The 22,129-nt window shown below is 56.7% G+C and overlaps 2 protein-coding genes across 7 annotated transcripts in view; one reads left to right on the forward strand and one right to left on the reverse strand.

Moving 5' to 3' along the window:
- TNFRSF13B (TNF receptor superfamily member 13B) overlaps nucleotides 1-5,160 on the forward strand; it is a 63,654-nt gene extending 58,494 nt beyond the window's left edge. For 4 of the 5 annotated variants that reach the window (XM_082374544.1, XM_082374548.1, XM_082374545.1 and 1 more), the window contains 2 exons: nucleotides 24-209; nucleotides 517-5,160. In XM_082374544.1, the coding sequence (XP_082230670.1) occupies nucleotides 24-209; nucleotides 517-740 (410 nt within the window). In that variant the 3' untranslated portion in view covers nucleotides 741-5,160. The remainder of the gene's footprint in view (nucleotides 1-23; nucleotides 210-516) is intronic. The other variant, XM_082374547.1, reaches the window with a different exon arrangement.
- A 2,629-nt stretch (nucleotides 5,161-7,789) lies between these two features.
- USP22 (ubiquitin specific peptidase 22) overlaps nucleotides 7,790-22,129 on the reverse strand; it is a 32,356-nt gene continuing 18,016 nt past the window's right edge. The window contains exons 3-14 of one of the 2 annotated variants that reach the window (XR_014238918.1): nucleotides 19,262-19,375; nucleotides 16,635-16,736; nucleotides 16,190-16,359; nucleotides 14,978-15,125; nucleotides 14,659-14,764; nucleotides 14,391-14,549; nucleotides 12,825-12,951; nucleotides 12,021-12,112; nucleotides 11,265-11,327; nucleotides 10,700-10,849; nucleotides 9,976-10,252; nucleotides 7,790-8,348 (exon numbers count right to left, since the gene is read on the reverse strand). Coding sequence is in view for 1 of the 2 variants with exons in the window: in XM_082374504.1 (XP_082230630.1) it covers nucleotides 10,210-10,252; nucleotides 10,700-10,849; nucleotides 11,265-11,327; nucleotides 12,021-12,112; nucleotides 12,825-12,951; nucleotides 14,391-14,549; nucleotides 14,659-14,764; nucleotides 14,978-15,125; nucleotides 16,190-16,359; nucleotides 16,635-16,736; nucleotides 19,262-19,375 (1,274 nt within the window). In the remaining variant the exon portion in view is untranslated. Of the gene's footprint in view, nucleotides 10,253-10,699; nucleotides 10,850-11,264; nucleotides 11,328-12,020; nucleotides 12,113-12,824; nucleotides 12,952-14,390; nucleotides 14,550-14,658; nucleotides 14,765-14,977; nucleotides 15,126-16,189; nucleotides 16,360-16,634; nucleotides 16,737-19,261; nucleotides 19,376-22,129 lie in introns of both variants that reach the window. The other variant, XM_082374504.1, reaches the window with a different exon arrangement.

Consider the following 22,129-nt stretch of genomic DNA (forward strand, 5'->3'; position numbering starts at 1 on the left):
CTGGGTCCCCCACTGTCTTGCAGCCCCCCCAGGGCTAAAGCTGAGTGCCGACCAGCTGGCCCTGGTCTACAGCACGCTGGGGCTCTGCCTCTGCGCCATCATCTGCTGCTTCCTGCTGGCCGTGGCCTGCTTCCTCAAGAGGAGGGGGGACCAGGTCTCCTGCCAGCCACCCCCCGGGCCATGTCGGACGCAGGCCAAGTCCTCCAAGGGTGAGCACGCAGTGGGGTCCTGGACGTCCCTCCGTCCTGGCTCTGCCCCTGCTTCTAAGCGGAGAGCGGTTGCCGGTTCTCCCTGGGAGCGGCCTGGCGCCAGTTCCTACGGTTTCCTATCTGTCTTGGTGAAATTGGGTCAAGCATCAAGGCAAGAAGAGACAGGGCCCTGAGGAAGGGCGGGTGTTGGGCCCCGGCGCTTGCCCCGCTTGCCAGGACAGGGCGGCTAAAACTGGAGGGGGTCCCCTGGGGGTGCAGGGCGGGCGAGGAGGGGTCCAGGCCGAGGCCAACGCCCTCTCCCCCTCAGCAGATCACTGGATGGAAGCGGGCAGCGCTGCAGGGGCAACGCCAGAGCCAACGGAGACGTGCAGCTTCTGCTTCGCGGAGTGCAGGGCGCCCGAGCGTGCTGGGAGGTGGGCGCGCCACAGCCAGAGCGCAGCTGGACAGCCCTGCGTGCGCGCCCCGAACGGCGGCCTCTGCGGCATCGAGGTCGTGTGCACGCCCGCCCAAGAAGGAGGCCTGGCCACATGAACCTGGGGGGGCTGGGGGGGAATGGTGATGGGGGAGAGAAATGGGGATGGGGCCGTGAGCAGGCATGAGCAGAGGAGGAGGAGACAGTGAGAGGCAGAGAATTGATGGTGGGGGAGACTGGGGAGAGAGGAAGAGAGCAAGGGGAAAAGACAGAGAAGGGGGAGGGGAGTGGAGGAACAGCCGGCGGAAGGGTCAGGGCCACCGTATTGACCCCAGGTCTCCACTGTAGGTCACCGGCACCTAAACGCACCTGCAGTAAAAGCACCCACACCTGCTGGACCCAGCCCCGGGGACCCTTCGCAGAAATAAAACCTCCCACACTGCCCACCCCTCACTGTGGCTGGTTTGGGTCGCGTCTCCCTGTGGTGACCGCCCCATCCCACCTGTCCCACTGCCCCTGGGCTCCAGGCCTGGTTTCCAAGGATCTGAGCGAGTGTGTGGACCGAGAAACAGGCTCTGCTGTCCTCTGTCACCGAAGAGGAGAAAGCAGCCGGCTGATGGTGGGGGACCAGGGCTGGGTCCGCCTGCGTTGATCTCAGAAAACCAATTTCCTCCCGCGTCTCCTCAGGAAGGCGTGAAGCAGTGTGACTGTGTGTGTGCGCGTGTATATTCACGTGTGTGCGCACATATGCTGCTCCCACGTGTGTCACGGGGCGCGGGGTGGACAGAGGGCAGGCGGGCTGAGCCCAGGCGTCAAGCTGCTCTCAAAGCCCAGGACCGCGTCCCTGGACTACCTCAGGAGTGCTCTCATTTGGACACCAACCTGCACTACTGTTCAGTATTTTTCTTTACATCAACCTACCTTTTCTTCCAGACCTACACGCTAAATTTTTCGGATTCTGACTGCTAACACTGTATCTGAGCAGTCACAATTTGTTTTTTTGGCCACACCATGCGGCTTGTGGGATCTTAGTTCCCTGACCAGGGATTGAACCCGCACCCCCTGCATTGGAAGCGCAGTCTTAGCCACTGGACCACCAGGGATGGCCCGCATTCACAAATTCTTGATACTACATATATTTTATATCTGTATTAGCAGTGAAACCTATACTTTAGGAGCATTTAAACCTGAAAATATGTAACTATTGTAAGCAGCAGCTACACAGATAAACACAAGATTATGCAAATCATTCATCCGGAAGCCACCTGGCATACCTGTGTGCACCAAGGGTTCACACAACACACGCCGGGAGGTGTAGACGAGAAGCCTGACGCGCCATCCTTTCACCATCCCCTGGCTAACGGGCCCTGTCACTTTCCCAGGCTGCGGGACAAAGCCCCACACGCTGTGCGGCTCCAACACCGGAACCTCCTGTCCCCCGTCTGGAGGCCGGAGCCCACCCAGGTGTCACAGGGCTGGTCCTGCTGCGGCCGTGACGGAGAGCTGCCCCGGCCTCGCCCCCAGGGCTGCAGACGGCCGTCTTCCCTTGATGCGTGTCTGTCTTTCCACATCTTTCCTTTTTATAAGGACACTGGTCACCCTGATGACCTCATTTTCACTTGATCATGTCTGTAAATCTCCAGATAGGGTCATGCTTAAAGGTTCTCAGGGTCAGGACCTCAACCCATGAATCTGGGAGCACACATTCCGCCCAGAACACAGGTCCTCCCAAGTCCATTCTCGCCTCAACGCGGTCTGAAGCCAAGTTAGCTTCTAACAAGCACCCGCCCGAGACAAGCGTCTGACCCGGTGTTCAGTGGGCCCAAGGTGGCAAAGGGGACATCTTGGTGCAGTGTCCACCGGTCACCAAGCCCACGGCAGCACCTCCTGGCAGCACGGACCCTGTACCTGGCGTAGCTGCCTGCCCGATGCTGGCAAAGTCCCAGCACATCTCTGAGCCGCACAGATGCACTTGGGATGCAAAGCCTCATCCGACAGGTGGGCCGACGCCTCCTCCTCCAGCTGTTTTCAAATTCTGCTCACCTGAGCCCAAGGGGCCTGGGGGACGCTTCTGGACCATGCGGGGAGTGAAGGCTGCTGAAAACACAGGGAAACGTGTGTCTGACTACGGCTTTCCACAAAAATAACCTCTTTTTTTTTGTTGTCAGTTTTTCAATTGGTCTTTAGTGTAAGTTGATGTGGCAGGTTTTTTGGGTTTTTTTTGTTTTTTATTTATTTATGGCTGTGTTGGGTCTTCGTTTCTGTGCAAGGGCTTTCTCTAGTTGCAGCAAGTGGGGGGCCACTCTTCATCGCGGTGCGCGGGCCTCTCACTATCGCGGCCTCTCGTTGCGGAGCACAAGCTCCAGATGCGCAGGCTCAGTAGTTGTGGCTCACGGGCCCAGCTGCTCTGCGGCATGTGGGATCTTCCCAGACCAGGGCTCGAGCCCGTGTTCCCTGCATCGGCAGGCAGATTCTCAACCACTGCACCATCAGGGAAGCCCTGTTTTTTTTTTTTTTTAAAGACCAGCATCCCTTGCTGCAAAGAAAATCCGAAACTCTAAATACCATCAATTTTATCCACGTTCTGTGTTCTGCTGGTCCTACTTCCAAAATACACTGATTCCTGCCACCTGCCACAGCCCCGAGCCCAGCTCCCACGACGCCAGCCCCAAATCTGCCCTGTGCACCCTGCCCAGGGCTCAGCAAGCTCCGTTGAAAAGGACCAGACAGCAGAGACTCTCGGCGGCTACTCAGCGCACACCCAGCCCTGCCGCGCTTGTGCCCAGGGGGCCAGAGTCGGGCGAGGCAGTGGGTCAGACTAGGCTCCGCTGACGCGGCTCAGACCAGGCACCACGGCTCGCCGCCCTCGCCCTGCTGCACTGCAACTCGGGTCTTTACCTCCAGCTTTACTGAGATATAAATGACACGTTAACTTTGTGTGAGTTGCCAGGTGATACATTTGTACATTGTAATACGCCCCCCACGTGGCATGAGGAACTCCTCCACTCCAGACCACAGTCACCCGCGTGGTGAGAATGTGTAAGATCTACTCTCTCTGCAACTCTCAAGCACATGACACGGTATCAGGACGTGTCAGTCTCACCCCTGGGAGTCTGTGCCCTTTGGCCAGCATCTCCCCCTTTCCCACCCCCTGGCAACCACAATCTACTGTTTCTCTAGACACTGGCCTCTTTGTGTGTCTCTACGGTGTTCTGAAGAGCTGTGTGCAAACAGCATTGCCTCAATCCCGCCCCGTCTTCGGTGCTGCTGTCCTGGAAGCCCACGATCCGTCGCTACTGTTTCTGCTTTAGAAACTCAGTAGCATGTAGAATAATTAAAAATAACAAGAACAGTGCTTTTTAGATCTACCTTCACGTCTAAAAATCTTCATTTTCTGTGTGCAGACCCAGGTCTGTCTGGTATCTCTCCCTTCTTCTGTCTGAAGAGCTTCCTTCAGCACCTCTTGTGCAAGTCTGCAGACGATGAATTCTGTCTGCTTCAAAAGTCTTTCTATTTCTGAGAGATTTTTCTGGGAAGACTCTGGGATGCCAGTTTTTTCTTTCCAGCATCTCAGAGACATTGCCCCGCTCTCTCCGGCTCCCACAATTTCTGACAAGACAGCTGCTATAATTCCTACCTTTGTTTCTCTGCAACGTGTGCCTTCAAATTTTTCTCTGTATCTTACTTCTTAGAGGTTTGAATGTGATGTGTCCCGGAGTTTTCTGTTGTGGGTAGGTTTGTTTTGTTATTTACCCTGCTTGGGGTTCTCTGAAATGTTCAGATCTGTAGCATGATGTTTTTCATTATAAAATTACTGGCCGTTATCCCTTCAAACTGTTCGGTACTGCCCCACATCCCAGGTGCCCTATTCTTTTGGTTTCCCCCCCATTCTTCTTTGTTCCAGTTTGGGTGGCCCCAGTGCCTCTTCCCTCAGCTGTGAGGTCACTGACGGGCCTGTCAGGGACACCCCTCCTGTCACCACGATCTTGGCTCCCAGCACCTCCATCCACGCAGCCTCTCCTCACACAACGCCCATCCCGCTGAAGGCCCCCGTCCGTTCCACATGTTTTCCCTGAGAGCCGTCAACACGTTAACCCTAATTATCCAGAATCTCCGCCTGACAGTTCCCACATTCAGATCATCTCTGAGTCTGGTTCTGTTGCTTTGTCTCTTGGCAGTGGGTGTTTTTACTTGCTGTTTTGTGTGTCTTTTGGTTTTTGTTTTTTTTTTTTTTTTACACCAAATGCCAGACCTGTGTGGGACGGCAGAGACTGACATACCAAGTTTTTATGCCTGGAATTGGCCGGCCTTTCTCTTCCAGGCCGTCAGCGAGGGGGCCGAGTCACAGGTTGAGCTGGTTGGGTTCTGTCGTTGCTGGGATCACCCCCGGGCCCCAGTGGCTTCACCTGGCCCCGTGGGGTCACGCTCTCAGGTAGGGGTTAGCTCCCTGGCAGCCGCGCGCCTTCCTGCCCTTCCTCGGCGGTAGACGCCCCTGTCGCTCAGTGTTTCCTCCCCTGGGGTCCCGTCCCGCTTGCCCTCCCCCCGCCCCGCCCCGAGCCGCGCCCTTCCAGTGCCCCTCCCTCCCCGGAGCAGGAGCCCACGGTACTCCTTCCGACGGAGCCTCCGGGCTACACTGACCCTGTCCTGCTGGGCGTCCAGACACGCAGACCATCTCGCGCCGCACAGAGCCTCACTCCCACCCACCACAGTGGTGACGTTCTGCTGCCTGGATCTGGTGAGCAGACAACTTAGTAACAGTGAACTAAATAAGCCCCAAGATGAAAAGAAAAAATGGTACAAACGAACTTATTTACAAAACAGAAATACAGTCATGGATGTAGAAAACAAACTTACGGTTACCAGGGGGAAAGGAGGGGGATAATAAACTGGGAGATTGGGATGGACACATACACACGACTATACATACAACAGATAACTAATAAGGACCCGCTGTAGAGCACAGGGAACTCTACTCGATACTCTGTAATGAGCTACCTAGGAAAAGAATCTAAACAAGAGGGGATACATGCATGTGTGTAACTGATCCACTTTGCTGTACCCCTGAAACGAACACAACACTGTAAATTAACTGTACTCCAATAAAAGTTAAAAAATAAACAAAGATAATTTACAAAATTTAATATCAATCAATCCGTCACAAGAAATAAAGCGCCCCAAACTCAGGGGCCCCCAACTCAGGGGCATTGCTGGGGATTCCGTGCTCTGAAGCAGGAAGGCAGGGCACTGCATCTCCCACACCCTCCCGAGAACAGGCAGCCCTGCTGGGGTGAGAGGCAGCACAGACCATTTGGGGTGTGTTAATTCCATCCGTCTACACAGGCAGCATGTGGCTCCCAGTTAAAGAGGGGCCTGAATGAGTTCGAAAATGCTGCACTGAGCCTGAGAATGCAAGAGACCTAGTAACTCAACATCCGCGGCAAATGAGGATGCGTCCCAAGCCTCCAGCAGGGACCAAAGGACACCTGCACAGATCTTCCAAGCACAGCAAACCTGTCCTCCTCCGTGGGTGTTTATCCTCCGCAGAAAGAGCCCCCGCTACGCGGGCCGAGCATCTAACCACAGACATCAGTGACCACGTGGCCCGAGGGCCCTGAATACAGTTGAGTGCTGTCGACCGCCTGGTCCACCTCTGGCTGTGCAGCGGTGGACACTCACGTGCAAAGGTACAGCAGGAGCGGGCGGCCCTGACGTCCACAGCCACACCCGCTGCACACCCGCAAGCACCCTTGTGACCAGGGACCCGAGGACCACCCTCGTTTACTGTAACTTTGTTTTCAGGGTTATAGTAAATGAGGAAGGGAAGTCCTCGCTCCAAGCAGCGTGTCTGGTCACCCACCTCGTCTGGAACAAGACGGGGCCCAAAGTACTGATCCACGTGGATTCCTGGGTGACGCCGACACCCGGCTGGACGGTCAAAGATTTGGAAGCAACAGGATTTAAAGATTAGTGACAGAAGCTCTGGGTGGGGACAGACCTCTCAAAACGGGCACAGACTGTGCTCACCAAGGAGAAGCCCGACAGAGGACACTCACCGCCAGGTGGACGAAACAGCCAGTTGTGGGAGCGGACAGCTCGCTGACACCCCCCGCCCCACTCCATGAACAAAGGGCCATCAAGATGGGGACGGGGCGGTGTGAACAGGCTCGATGTCAGGCCCTGGCCCTGGCTCACCAGCTAGCCCCGCCGGGCGCCCACGTGGCGACGGGACCGGCACCGAAGCCCGGGAGCAGCCGGCCACCTGCTGGCAGGCCCGCTACACGGAGGCCAGAGACGCGTCCTCACGGGAACGAACCCGTCTCCTGGGCGCGGATCTGCCTGCCCTGCCTGTCGGCACCACCCCAGGCAACGACGCTCCACAGCCCCACGGGACACGGAGCAGGGGCCTCGTGTCCACGCGGCTCCCCGCTGAGACGCAGGCACGAGTCTGTCTGCCAGGACAGCTTAACGCTTTTAACCAGAGCCTGCGACCGGAGCGTGCGGGTCCTGGGATGGAGGGGTGGGGATGGGTTGGCGCTCCGCAGCTTTACACCAAGAGCCCCATCACGCGTCTTCCTTCCAGGCCCGGAAAACTCTGGCGGGAAGGCCTCGGAGCCCCGGGGGAGCTGCCTGCAGGCACGCAGCAACGATCCTCCCGAATGTGGAGGGACCCCCGGGGAGGTCTGCTGCTCTGGAACCCAGGGGCTCTCGCTGGCACTTCCTGATGTTTCCACGTACGGGAAGTGAAGGAACTCGTGACAGAGGCTTCCAAAGACAGCACACTTCAGAAATGAAGGGTGGAGCGTGGGGTGGGCACAGAGTCGGAACAGCACTGACCAGGACGGGGGCCTGCTCTCTGACCGCACCCTCCGCCGTCCCAGCACCCGGGGAGCTGCACACCCGTATCCCCGCACCGCAGCCCAGCTCCTGTGATCAAACTCCAGCAAGGGTTCCTGTGTTTAAAGAAGCCCCTCGGGTGACTTTTAAGTTCATCAAAGTCTGACAGCCCACGGTGTCCTGAGTCCCAGATCTGTCACCATCCTGCCCCCCAGGAGAAGGGGACGCAGGGGGCATGGACTTCCTGGCCCAGGGTAGGTCTGGGCTGGAACAAACCGAGAAGGGGCTGGTGTCACAGACAGGACTCGGGTGCTAGTAAGGGAAGACGGGCCAGTTTTCAGAATAAAATGTAGCTTTATTACGACACAGGAAAAGACTACAAGCCATTAGGGAGAAGAGCCAAACAGTCCCTCAAAACGACAGGTGAAAGGGACGTGGAAACATCCCAGTAATAAAATCCACAGCACAATCATTGGAATCTTGTTCTTACGATTTCTGTTTTCAAAGTTATAGTAAACGAAACAGTCACTTGAATTGTCAAGAGAACGGCAATTTTATACGACGAAAGCATCCACACCGAGCAGAACTACAACAGCACGAGTATACGTGATGCAGAAGGAACGTCCTGGACATCCTGGCGCCGACGGGAGGCCCGAGGCGGCCTGGAGAGGGCCGGGCCCAGCGCCCCCGCTCAGGACACCCAGGGAGGAGAGCCCACTGTCTCACTGTAAAGCGCTGACACGGCAGCCAACGTCTCACAAACACAAGTCACTTTAAACACACTAGCCGGGGAGGAAGGGTCGCCCAGGGATTCCTCAGTGGTCTGGACATCGACATGGGTGGTGGTGTGAAACAGGAAACCATTTTCCTGTATTTAGTAGCTGCATCGGGAGCTGAAAAAAAATAAATTCCCCAACCCATCACGCAGTTCGTTGTTCCTGACGAGGTGACGTCAAAGCAGGACCTCAGCGCGCGGGACGGGGGGTGGGCGCGTGTGCAGGCAGCTGAAGCCTCACCGCCCCCCCCCCCCCCCAGGTAGCTCTTCCAGTCACAGGAGAATCTCAGCAGCAGAGAGATAAGTGCTTAGAACACCAGGCCAGAGGGAACAGAGGGTTAACTTCGACATAAAAGTCCAAAAAAACACCCAGAAAAGAGCAACGGCCTCACTGTCTCCTGAATCTTCACATTCTTGGAGCAGCGGAGCCCTGGACATGAGTGGGGGGCAGGGGAGGGGTGCAGGGCTGACCAGACCACAGGTGACCCGCCAGAAACCCCGCGGCCAGTACATCTACTCTGTCCCCCGCTCCGCACGGAGGCCCAGGGCCCTCAGAGCAGCCACGGCGGACGGGCCACGCGGGGCAGGCGCCTGGGCGGCATTGCCGAGGACTCTGCCGGGTACGACGCCCCCGCTGCAGGACCCCAGCATCTTCCACAGGGAGCAGGAGCCGCGCCGCGCCCAGACCCGAGCAGCCGATGAGCTGGACTGGTTCACGGTCTGTCGGCTGAGAACCGGCACACATTTTCAAACAGTGAATAAAGTTAAAATTCTGTGACGTGGGGAAAGTATATGAACTTCAACTTTCCGTGATCGTGTAAAGTTCTACTGGAACACAGCTACGCTCTTCCACGTTACCGGCAGCAGAGACCACAGGGCCCACAAAGCCAGAAGCATGTAGCACCTGGCCCTTGGCGGAGAGTCCGCTGACCCTGCCGCAGGTGAACGTGTTTCTCTCCAGGAAAGAAGCCTCGCGGTTCAGGGGACACTGGCTCGTCCCCCGTCTCTGGGCTGCAATCTCTCAGAAACGGACAATCTAAGTTCGGGTGCGAACAGACAGATGCGTGCGAGACAGCCCACGAGGAACAAAGAAGCCGCGCCGCCCCCCCCCAGCCCCTCCCACCAGCTCAGTCCCAGCCTTCTGTCCTGCGGCTGCCGGAACGCAAGGCGGGGGCACCCAGAGCCAGGCGGCGGCCCCCCTGGAGGCCGCCCGCATCAGCCGACACACCCGCCGCCCAGCAGCGACCAGGAGAGTTCGCGGGACAGGTGGCCAGGAAGGAAACACGGGAGGGAAACAGTGAGACCACTGGCAACGCTTCACTTCCTAAAAGACTAAATACGACAGAGACCGTTCCCAGCGCAGCCTGATCCTCCTCCACTGAGCCTGGCAGCTCTGACCAGGTCAAAGACGCCTGGGGGGCGGGCGGGGGCAACAAAAACAGCACCGAGGAAAAAGCAAGATCCACTCTCCAGAATAAAAGGAAAACGATCTAAATTTCAGCCTGAACCCAGTAATTCATTCACGTTACCATCATTACGTTTAAGAGATTCACCATCGTGGAAAAAGAGAGAAAGGGGGACAATACGCAAACGCCTATTTCTAGGAAACGGGGATTTGCTTCCACGTGCAGGATGGCGCCGCTCGTCTGCAGGACAGACGCGCTCGGAGGCCCCACGGGGTCTGCAGCTCCGCAGCCTCCGGGGCTCACGCCCGAGTCCGCGCTGCGCACGGACACCAGACTCACCACGAGAAAGACCCGCGAGGGCTGCGTCTCCTCCAGCTCCTGCTTTCTGGGCCACAGCGTGGAACGGCTGGCGCGGGGGCTGCGCCTGCCCCGGCTCGCGGGGGACACAGGAGACACTCCGGCGCACGTCTCCTCTGCCCCTCCCCAGCCCACCTCTTGCCAAGTGTCCACACCACGCGACCCCGGGCGCCCGGATGACTTCGGGGGACTTGCCGGTGCGCCGACAAGTACTGGCTACTCGTACTCCAGGAACTGTTTGTGATAGAACAGCAGGTACCTGAGGAGGAGAGAGGACACAGCACGCTTACTTCCTCCTCCCGAGGGGTCGGAGCAAAACCGCCCTGACCAGGACAGCCGCGCTCAGCCTGTCACCGCAGAGAAGAGACGGCAGGGAGGTGGCAGGGCCCCCAGGCCACGAGCAGCCCGGCCTCTGTCCACCTGCTGGGCCCTGGCTGTGGCCGCCCCCCACCCCTGTACACGGTCCCTCTCGGAAGGACGCCGGCCCCGGGTTCCAGCCCCAGTCCCCCCGCCCGGCCTCCTCACGGCCACCTCAGAGCCTCTCAGGGCTGCCCCACTGCTCGCAGCTCCAAGCCCAGACGCCTGCTGGAGCTCAGGGCAGCTGGTGTGGGGCAGGAGCCTCAAGACCGGGGGAGGCAGCGACGAGCAGGAAGGAGCGAACGGGGCACAGAGGAGCGACACGGCCCCGGGGACGCAGGGGACGCACCCCTCGCTGTCCAGCACGTCCGCAATGCTAGCCTTGGTGATGATGGCGTCATCACACTTGAACCACTGGTCCTTGTGCTGCCGGATGAAGCTGGTGTAGTGGCCACTCTCCAGGGTCCCCTGGTGGTTGACCACCGCAAACAAGGAGTACCTGGTTTGGGGAGGGTGGCGGGGGTCGGAGGTCACGACCCCGGCCCCACCAGGGACCACAGTCCCCACAGGGCAGCCACCCAGGAGCACACGCTGCTAGGCGACGGGAGCGCGGGGGGAAGGAGCACAGGCCCGCCCGGGGGGGCGCTGTCGCCGCTCCACCCTCCCCGCCGCCGCCACCAGGAGGCGCGGGAAAGCGGGGCCTCACCGCGACGCGGGAGGGGGAGGACCCCCCCCCGACAGAGGGTCGGTGGCAGCACAACAGGAAGCAGGGCAGCGGCCAAGGGCAAGCAAGCCCGGCCGCTGCCCCCCCCCACCCCACGCAGCATCTCCTGGGAGACGCAGGTGGGCCTCCCGCGAAGCCCCCGGCCCCACCCGCGCTCGAGATGCCAGGAGGCGCACAAGGTGCCACTCACTTGTTATCGTTACTGAGACTGTCCACCGGCTGCTGGTACTGTCCGTTCATCCTGCTCTCCTTGCTGTAACCAACAGCGCAAGCTCAGGCTCGATTAAAACAATTCACTAACGACCCGCGGTTCAAACGGTATCATGAGCACCGGGGACGCGCGACACCGGACGCTGTGCTGGTGCGGCTTCCACAGGTCCGCTTCTCCCAACAGCTCCATCTCAGGCAGAGATGACCCCCGAGTTACGGTGGGGAAACCGAGGCCCAGGCTGGGAAGCGGACTGCCGAGATCGGGGCTCAGAGCCGGCCCAGACCCACGTCTCCCCGCCGACCCCCAGGCAGGAAGGCAGCCTCCCCAGATCTTCCTGGGGCCCCGCCAACACTGGACTCAGGCCTCTGTTGCTTTAAGCCACCCCGCCTGTGGTTAGTATTCACTACAGCAGCCCTCCTACCAGGAAGCCTCCTGGTATTTTGCAAAGGTAAATTTCAAGCGGTCCCTGATACAAAGACTCCAAAACAAGACAAATGAAATCTACAACCACAAAACCACTGTGTTGATTTGTATCCAATCTCAGTGCCTGTGGCTGAAACGCCTGAAATACTGCCCTCAACCAGCTGGTAGGAGGACAGCCTCCCGCACACAGGGACGGTCCTGGGATGAGATCAGGACAGTGAGGTGTCACGGACGAAGTGACATCAGGGCCCAATGGGGCCTCACCAGGGACCTGGTGCCATGCCCACCCGACCACAGACACAGAGGACGAACCTGGAGGCCATGAAGGGGGTCATGTCCAGCTCCAGGGGGAAGGACACGTAGGTGGTGATCTTGCGCCGAAGTTTGGCCGAGTGTTCGAATCGCTGCAGGAGTGGGGATGGGAAGGCTGTAGGGCTCCTCCGACAGCACAGCCTCTGTGGCTCCCTAAGTGGGCCTTTCCTGCGTTTTCTGAACCGCCCTTGGCCAGAGCTAGAGCTCAGAGTCACCCACAGGGCTCAGCCCAGCCCTGAAACAATGGGCCCAACAGCAGGTGTGGACCTAGCACGGTGCCCGGTGGGAGAAACAGGCAGGGCTGGGGATTTGGTTTTTGTCTTACATCTTTAAAGGGTCATGAAATAAAAGAATGAGCAACAGAGACTGTATGATTTACATGTAAAATCAGATCGCAAATACCCAAGACCAGCAAACACACCATCTCTGCTGCATAGTCTTCCATAATACATCATACACATGATTCACATTTGCTACTGGCCCTTCACAGGAAAGCCCTGCTGACCCCCAGACTAGACCTTAATGCTAAGGGTCCTTGCTTCTAAGTAAAAGAAAATCAGAAAACTTGGGGTGAGGACAGAAGAACTTGCAGGGGAGGAGCACTAAATCCCTAACCACCCCCCACCCAGAGTAACTCACCCTATTTTCATTATGAAGCAATTAGTTTTTGATTCACAGGCAAACCTCCCGGAGACAGACACGAGCAGAGTTATTTACAGGCACCACCCTCGTTGCTCCACAAGCACAGATGGACTCTGCACACCCACCCCCCCCTCAGGCCCTGGCCGAGCTCAGGGAACTCACTTTGAGATGGAAACAGGCCACGATGGGCAGCTTCTTCATGGTGAGCTGCTTTGTGGACTCCTGGTAGCTATGGCAACCGCTACACTTGATCTTGGCACTGCTTCCTAAGTGCTCTGGTCTGGTAAATCTGCAACGCAATGAAAACATGTATTTTTAGGAAAAAGAGATGGGAGCGGTAAGAGAGGAAAAAGAGAAAAGTTATTTTATCACTTGCAGGGGGGTTCACTTCCTTTCTAAAAACACACAGGGTTTCCCTGGTGGCGCAGTGGTTGGGAATCTGCCTGCCAATGCAGGGGACACGGGTTCGAGCCCTGGTTCGGGAAGATCCCACATGCCGCGGAGCAACTGGGCCCGTGAGCCACAACTACTGAGCCTGTGTGTCTGGAGCCTGTGCTCCGCAACAAGAGAGGCCGCGATAATGAGAGGTCCGCGCACCGCGATGAAGAGTGGCCCCCGCTTGCCACAACTAGAGAGAAAGCCCTCGCACAGAAACGAAGACGCAACACAGCCATAAATAAATAAACAAATACTTTATAAACAAAAAACAAACACACATACAATTAGGGACGTTTATAACTTTACAATGAAAAAGCTATTCCTTCCTTTCTCTTCTCTATCACTTCAAAAAATATTTGTCCTCAACTTTTTTGGAAAATAAAAGTCTGGTGAAATCAAAATAATTTTCTAACTACCGTTAAGACCCAGCAATCAAATTTGTCCCTGAAAAGTGAAAACCAGCATTCACACAAAAATTGTACATGAGTGGCTACTGCAGCTTTATCTGTAAAGGCCAAAAAAAAAACCCTGGAAGCAATGCAGATGTCCTTCAGCGAATGAGTGCTTAAGCCGGGTACACCACAGAATACTAGTAAGCAATAAAAAGGAAACAACTGGTGATACACACAACCTGGATGAATCTCCAGAGAATTAGGATGAGTGAAAAAAGTCAATCCTGAAAGGTTACATGATGTATGATTCCACGGACATGACATTCTTGAAATGTGGAATTTCTAGAAATGGAGAACAGATTTGCGGCTGCCAGGAGTTAAGGAGGCAACAGGGGTGGGAGGTGCAGGACGTGTGGTTGTGAGGGACCCTGCGGGGATGCAAGCACCCTGCATCTTGACTGCAGGGATGTCGAGATCCTGCGGACCGTGACATTGTGCTATAATTTTACAAGATGTTGCCACTGGGGGAAAACTGGGGAAAGAGTACACAGGATCTCTCTGGATTGTATCTTACAACTGCAAGCAAAACTACAATTATCTCAAAATAAAAAGTTTAATTAAAAACGTTTTCATCACCTTCAGAAAAGGCCACGAGCCACAGCAGGAGGGCGGCCCTACTGGGTATGACTCTGGCTGTTAGTCACTAAAGGCCGTGGACCTCCAGCCTCTGCCCAGGGTGTGGGGCGCTCAGGGACAGAAACAGTCCGTCTGCTGGCCATCCCGTCTTCCCTCAGCTTTCATGCGGGCACGTGGGGCCCTGGGGGGCCTGGCTTTACCAGGACTTTCCCCAAGCAGCCACGAGCAAGGGCCCCCTCCCCACAAGGCGCGGACGCCTCACCTCCGCAGGCAGTCCGTGAGGGTCGTGGTCCCCGACGCGTGGCTCTCTCCGTTCACCACGCTGCCCTCACTCCCGGGGCTCAGGGGCCAGAAGGGGGTGGAAGAGCCGGGCAGGTCCAGGCTGATGTCCCAGAAGGGGTCGATGGTGGTGGAGACCCCGCTAGGAGCAAGCAGGGGGGACAGGTGAGCACCATGGCCCGGGGGCAGCGCAGCGACGAGGCCCCGCGACGCTCGGCCAGCAGCACCGGGGCTGCAGAGGCCGCACTTACTGGCACACTTGGCAAGTGACGTCGGACTGCAGCCCCCCCGTGAAGATCTGGTCTATGATGCAGTTGCAGTGATTAGGGTTGCTGGCCTTCTTCCCGTTATCGTCACCTGGAGAGAGACGGCGGCCCTGTGACCCTGGGCCCCAAGGGGCAGGGCTGGTGCAGCGGGGGGCCCAGGTCTCCACAGGGGCGCGGGAGGGACGCGCCGCGCGCTTTCAGTTTTTTCCCCTTGCTCCTCCCTGCGAAGAGTTCCCTGTCGTCCGTCTGGCAGGTGCAGTAACAGGCCGAGAAGCAGCCCCGCCCTCACCTGTGCAGCGCTCACCTTTGCAGTGCCGGTGCAGGACGTCCAGGGCCGCGATGAGGAACTCGTGCGCGTCCTGCTGCTCGTAGCCCGCCAGGTGCCGGGCGTGCGTCCACACCAGGTGCAGCAGCTTGTATGGGATGTGGGGGGACCGGTGCCCCGAGTAGAACTGCTCGGAGAGAAGGAGAGGCACCCTCGTCAGGAGCACGTGCCTCCCTCGAGCACAGACGCCCACGTGCACGTCTGCCAGCCGGGCGCCCGGCACCTCCTCTGGCGAGCGCAACCTAAACAAGTCATTTCCTTTCCTTTCCACGCAAACTGTGTTTTTACGTGGACTTTTCGAGTCTGCTCATAGTTTTCTCCATTCCCACCATCTGTTCTCTAGAAATAAGCCAAAATGATGAACAGCGACAAACTTTTGTGAAACACACACACATACACTAAAAGGTGGCTTGTGCCGTGTGGAACGCGTACCCCCATAAACCTGAACCTAAAAACCAACCTGACAGAGGTGAACTCACCACCAACAGTGCCCTAGTGAGGCCCCCCCATAAGCCCGTTCTCCACGGCACCCGTGTCCCCGTTTTGGCCCAACGATATCATTCAGCTTGCTCACTCCTGTGACCCCAGGAGCCGCTGTCAGGCTAGGCTGTAGGCATGTGGGGACTGGCTAAGCCAGGCCAGGAGTCGGGAAACTTCTGAGAAGGGCCAGACCGTGAATCATTCCAGCTCCGCAGCCAGACGGGCTCAGGCGGCCGGGGCCCAACAGGGAAATGAGAGGATGTGATCAAAGGCTGACAAAACCAGACCCGGCCGAGTCTGCTGGCCCGGGGCCGACACCTGAAGAACCCCTGGCTCCCCGCAGCACCCGAGGGAGCGGCTGGGCTGCAGTCCCGCTCTGAGAAGGGGGGTCCCGCCTGCGAGCCCATCGGGACAGAACCTGATGTCCACGGCAGGGGCCCAGAGACAGAGGCCTCTGGTGACACACAGTCAGCAGGGCCGGCGACAGGAGAGCCGCCCGTCCTGTGGACAAAGCCGGAAAGCGGCAGGTGACGGGGAGGGGCCGGCATCTGCCACGTGCACCCGCGAGGCAGCCGCGAGCCTCTGCAGATGACGCAAGTCCCTCACCCGACGATCCCTCTCGGGAAGGACGTGCGATCCCGCAGTCGGCACGTCTGTGCGTGTTCAGAGCCCGCCCCGTGACGGCCCGGCCCCCTCCCGGCCCAGGCGCACCTCCTGGAAGAGGGAGGACATCTCGCAGACCAGGCAGGAGCCGGGGCTCTGCATCTCGCAGCGGTGCCGGTCAGACAGGAAGAAGTCGCGCAGCAGCGGAGTGTGCGTCAGCGCCTGCACGATGCAGTTCATGAAGCACGTGTTCCCCAGGTTGATGAGGCCACGGAGACCTGGCAGGCAGAGCGCGGGGTGGGGCTGTCAGGGCCCCTCCCTCGAGAAGCAAGAGGACGCAGAACGGAACCTCCTTCTAACGCCTGTGCCCCGCCCGCCCGTAGGAAACGTCCCGAGGCGTGCTCACGCCCACCCCCACCGGCCCCCACTGCCCGAAGGCTCCCAGTAACAACAGGGCAGGTCAGGGAGGGGCCTCTGCAACAAGCTGACAGCCTCGCTGCACCTCCTGCGGCAAAGCCGGAGAACGCGCCTCCACCCGGCCGCGCCGGCCCACCTATGGTGCAGTTGGACGTGATCTTCCGTCGCTTGGGGTTGTGTTTCAGCAGCTCGAGCTCCCGTTTGGTCGGCTCCCACGTTGAAAACTTCTCCCCGACGCCTAAGCGGGTGGAAGGTGCCATTAGCTACGCTCTGATCGTGTGTCTACGAACCAGTGTGGTGGCAGCACAGTGTTTATCAGGTTGTATTTCAAAGGCGGGCAACATAGGGTCCTTCTAACGGGCAACATAGGGTCCTTCTAAGACCCTCTTCCAGACACCTGAAGGAGCTTCTTTCAGAGAGCGTGCCGTGAATAAACCACATTCCCAGAGGAGGAGAGGAGACCGGGACCTTGGGTGACAGCTGCCCCAGCACCGGCGTCTCCTCAGCCTTAATCCCTCCCTGAGCAGAGGGGCCACGGCACCAGTGCCCACAGGGAGCGCTGGGTGGCGCTGGGGATGAAGGGACGGCCGTACCCACCAGAGGCTTAAACCAAGGACGGCAGCAGGGCCACCTGCACCGCAGTGCACGGCCTACTCCTCAGAGGCACTGGCTCCACGCGCCTAGAGCTCAACACACTCTGAAAGACGCACGAGCCTGCTGACAGAGGGAACTGCGGAATGATTTCAGGAGAATCCTACTTTTTCCTGGGACGTGCATTTCTTGGCCCTGTGGTTTAACTGTTCTGCACAAAGAAATAACATCCTCAGCCTTAGCCTCACCTGCAACATTACTAAAGTTTGGAGGCGGAAGAGAACAGGAAGTGGACTAAAGAGACTCTTCTCCAGAAAAGATGGGCTCATCGGCTCTGATGACCGACAGCCCTGGCTTGTGTTCCATCCTCTAACACGGCACGTTTATAAAGAAGCACAACTAAGGCCAAAAATTGTAAACCAGATGCTGGGTTGTATGTTCCCTGTGGAGAGATGGTCACAGGCCAGTGGGGCTTTCTACACCTATTACTGTTGTGACCCATGACCGTCTGCTAGAAGTGAGAACAAAAAAGAAAAAAATATCACGGAAACCAAAAACAGGTAGCTGAACAAAAAAGAAAAGAGCTGCGTAACGTTCCCGTGTGCCGCTGACTATGTCCCAGCGAAGGGACGGGAGTGACGGCACGGCTGCACGGCCACCGCGCAGACAGCGGGACACACGTGCCGCCCCTGCCCCGTCCCTCGCATGGGCCCCGCGCCCTGGTAATAAGGGCGCCTTAGCGGGAAGGGCGCTAGAGGAACCTCTTGTCCCGATGAGGCGACTCCGGGCGGGCTCCTGGATGGGGACCGGCCACCAGAAAGACCAGACCACGAGGAGAAGCTTCGCAGCGCCCGCACGGCCAGCCCCAACGCCTCCAGAGAGGGGAGGGGGCTGGAAATGGGGTTAACGATCCATCAGGCCTCCAGGAAGAAGCCCCCATAACATCCCAGTAGCACGGCGTTCGGGGAGCGAACCAGGTGGGTGAACATTCCACACCGAGTGGGTGATGCACCCCAGCTCCACGGGGACCCTCCCCGGCCTTGCCCCGTGCCTCTCTCTCTCCATGTGGCTGCTCATCTGTGTCCTCTGTCACATCCTTTAATAAACCGGCGAACGTCAAGTGTCTCCCTGAGTTCTGTGAGCTGCTCTAGCAAATGCTCCAGCTCAGGGGCGTCCTGGGAGCCTCCGATCTACAGCCAGATGGTCAGGAGCACAGATGAGAACCTGGACTTGAGACTCTGGCATCTGAAGTTGGGGAGGGGGGTCTCGTGGGGTCTGACATCTCCAGGCCGACTGTGTCAGAACTGAGTTGATCCACAGGACACCCAGCCGGCACCATAAGGGAATTTCTCGGCGGGGAACTGACCCTCCCAAAACACACCTGGTGACCAGAAGTGCCAGGTTTGAAGGGTTTTGTGCAAGTAAAGGAGACTCACGGGAGAGAAACACTCATCAGGGAAGAGCTGGGTTGTTCCTACACAGGAAGGAGAGCCTGGAGTCCTCCCTTTACGGCTACAAAGGCACCGCACGGGAAGGAGAGCACGCTCCTGAACTAAGCTGCTTCAGCGGTAGATTACTGTATTTTTCATCTGGAAAGTTTAATTCTGTGTTGACACAGATTTAGCATAACCTAACCAGTTACGAGGTTTTTGTTTTTTTTTTTCCAGTTAAGAGTTTTAAAAGAGATTCAACAGTAATTTAATGAGAAAGTAGTCTACCCTCCTGGAAGGAATCAGTATACACATCCTACAGTTACTGAGGAGATGCTTTCTGGGCAGCTACCAGGGACGTGGGAGCACAAAACCCCTCGTCCACCAGACGGGCCAGGGCCCTGCGGACACTGTGTCTGGTTCAGCCCCGTGTCTGTAAAAACGCCCGTCGACCGGAGAGCGTAGGTTGGGGGCGTCTCTCTCAAGCCCGGCTGAGCCCTCAGAGCAGCCGCAGGCCTGTGGGCACCCGGGCAGGGGGACGGACCCAGGAAGCTGTGGGCACCGCACCTGCCTCCCCTGGCCCCCCGTGAGCCTGCAGGAGGGGGCAGGCAGGTGTAAGGGCTCCTCCCCCTCAACAACCCCCCCACCTCCCTCCCTGCCTCAACCACGCCCTGACAGACAAGGGGGCAGGGAACGCAGGGCTCAGACACAAGCAGGCATGCAGATCTCAGGAAAACCAAACCTTGCATTTTCCAAGCTTTCCGCTGTTCCTCTTTGGCAATGATTTCTATGTCTTTGTCATAAATGTAGTCCTGACACAAAAAGCAGTAGATACCTCCATACATAAGCTCTATGGCTGAAAAGAGAAAAGAGGGAAGAGACAAAATTTAATTACAAATCGAAAGGTAATGCTTCAGGACACAAATTAAACATGCAAGTTTCTTAGGCATTTCACTGCACCATTTCTCAAAGCAGAGAATCCCATTACTACAAAAGGTTGTCCCCCCACTTCAGATGGTGTATCCTAAGCAGATGAGGCATGTGAATTTTTTTTGGAAGCTCCGGCCAAGGGCTGAGGAACCTGAGGGAGAAAGAGGTGCCACGACCATACTTTACGAAGGACCCGGCCCCCAGGTACCAGGACCCTCCGCCTATCCTCTGAAACAAGGGAAACTCGCATTCGCATCAGCCCACGAGGACTCGTGGCGCCCAGATGGGCAGCACAGCCCCAAGCAGACAGCCTGGAGGGCGTGCCCAGAGCTCCCGGTGAGCGGATCCTGCGCTTTCTAAACTGCATCCTCCACGAAAACAGGCATGAAACCCAGCCCTTAGTTACTTCCTCACGAAGATAAACAAGAGAAAAGTCCTCGAAGCACCTGGAAGGAACTCGCTCAATTCAACAATTAAAAAGAATTCCCCTTACCCTCAGAACAGGAGAAAATATTTGCAAACGCATCAACGGACAAAGGATTCACCTCCAAAATACACAAGCAGCTTATGCAGCTCAATATTAAAGAAACAAACAACCCAATCCAAAAATGGGCAGAAGACCTAAATGGACATTTCTCCAAAGAAGACATACACATGCCCAAGAGGCACGTGAAAAGCTGCTCAACATCACTAATTATTAGAGAAATGCAAATCAAAACTACAATGAGGTACCACCTCACACCGGTTAGAACGGGCATCATCAGAAAATCTACAAACAACAAATGTTGGAGAGGGTGTGGAGAAAAGGGAACCCTCTTGCACTGTTGGTGGGAATGTAAATTGATACAGCCACTATGGAGAACAGTATGGAGGTTCTTTAAAAAACTAAAAATAGAATTACCACATGACCCAGCAATCCCACTACTGTGCATATACCCAGAAAAAACCATAGTTCAAAATGGTTGAACTAGGGGACTTCCCTGGTGGCGCAGTGGTGAAGAATCCTCCTGCCAATGCAGGGGACACAGGTTCGAGCCCTGGTCCGGGAAGATCCCACATGCCACGGAGCAGCTAAGCCCATGCGCCGCAACTACTGAGCCTGCGCTCTAGAGCCCGAGAGCCACAACTACTGAAGCCCGCGAGCCACAACTACTGAGCCCACGTGCCACAACTACTGAAGCCCTCAGGCCTGGAGTTCGTGCTCCGCAACAAGAAAAGCCACCGCAATGGGAAATGAGAAGCCTGCATACCACAACGAAGAGTAGCCCCCACTTGCCACAACTAGAGAAAACTGGCATGCAGCAACGAAGACCCAACGCAGCCAAAAATAAATAAATAAATTTATTTAAAAAAAAAAAAAAGAAGGTTGAACTATGGACACATGCACCCCAATGTTCACTGCAGCACTATTTACAACAGCCAGGACATGGAAGCAACCTAAATACCCATCAACAGACAAACGGATAAAGAAGATGTGGTACACATATACAATGGAATATTACTCAGCCATAAAAAGGAACAAGATTGGGTCATTTGTAGAGACATGGGTGGACCCAGAGACTGTCATACAGAGTGAAGTCTGAACGAGAAAAACAGGTACTGTATATTAACACGTATATGTGTGGACTCTAGAAAAACGGTTCAGATGAACCAGTCTGCAAGGCAGAAATAGAGATACAGATGTAGAGAACAAACATATGGACACCAAGGGGGGAAAGTGGCAGGGGGTGGGGGGATGAACTGGGAGATTGGGATTGACGTATATACACTAGTATTGTACAAAATAGATAACTAGTAAGAACCTGCTATATAAAAAATAAATAAATAAAATAAAATTCCAAAAAGAACAGAGAATCCCCTTGACTCAGACTCACCAAGCGACAGCAGACGTCTGCCAGGCGACGGGACGCAGCTCGGAGCACAAACCCGGCCCCGCCACCGGCCGGCTGCGCACCTCTGAGCTCACCCACGTCCCCTGTGGTGTAACAGGGGCAGCAACAGCACTGACACAGGTCTGCATGGTCACTAAGTTCATACAAACAACTAAGCGGCACACGCCTCCTGGTAAACGGTAACGTCTTAACAAGTCACAGCTTTTATCATGTTTCATGTCTTTTTATTTATTTGGGCTGTGTTGGGTCTTTGTTGCTGTGCGCAGGCTTTCTCTAGTTGTGGTGAGTGGGGTCTACTCTTCGTTTCGGTGCACAGGCTTCTCATTGCGGCGGCTTCTCTTGTTGCGGAGCACGGGCTCTACACACGTGGGCTTCATTAGTTGCAGCACGCGGGCTCAGTAGTTGTGGCTCACGGGCTCTAGAGCACAGGCTCAGTAGTTGTGGTGCACAGGCTCAGTAGTTGTGGTGCACGGGCTTAGTTGCTCCGTGGCGTGTGGGATATTCCCGGACCAGGGATCAAACCCGTGTCCCCTGCATTGGCAGGCGGATTCTTAACCACTGCGCCACCAGGGAAGCCCCCATATTTCATGTCTTAAGGTACAAAGACACAGGTCAATGATACTGTGGTGGATCGAAAGCAGATCTATCAAAACTCAAAGCAGCAATTTCAGAGAATCCCAGGCCTACCCCTGCCCCTCCCTAAAAACCTACAAAATTCCGACAAAGTCTTTGCAAGTCCACGTCGAGGCTGCTTTGGAGACCGGTGCCAGCTGCCCTGGGTTCTGCCT

This window comes from Balaenoptera borealis (assembly GCF_965194805.1).
Source record: "Balaenoptera borealis genome assembly, chromosome: 20".
Taxonomy (NCBI): domain Eukaryota; kingdom Metazoa; phylum Chordata; class Mammalia; order Artiodactyla; family Balaenopteridae; genus Balaenoptera; species Balaenoptera borealis.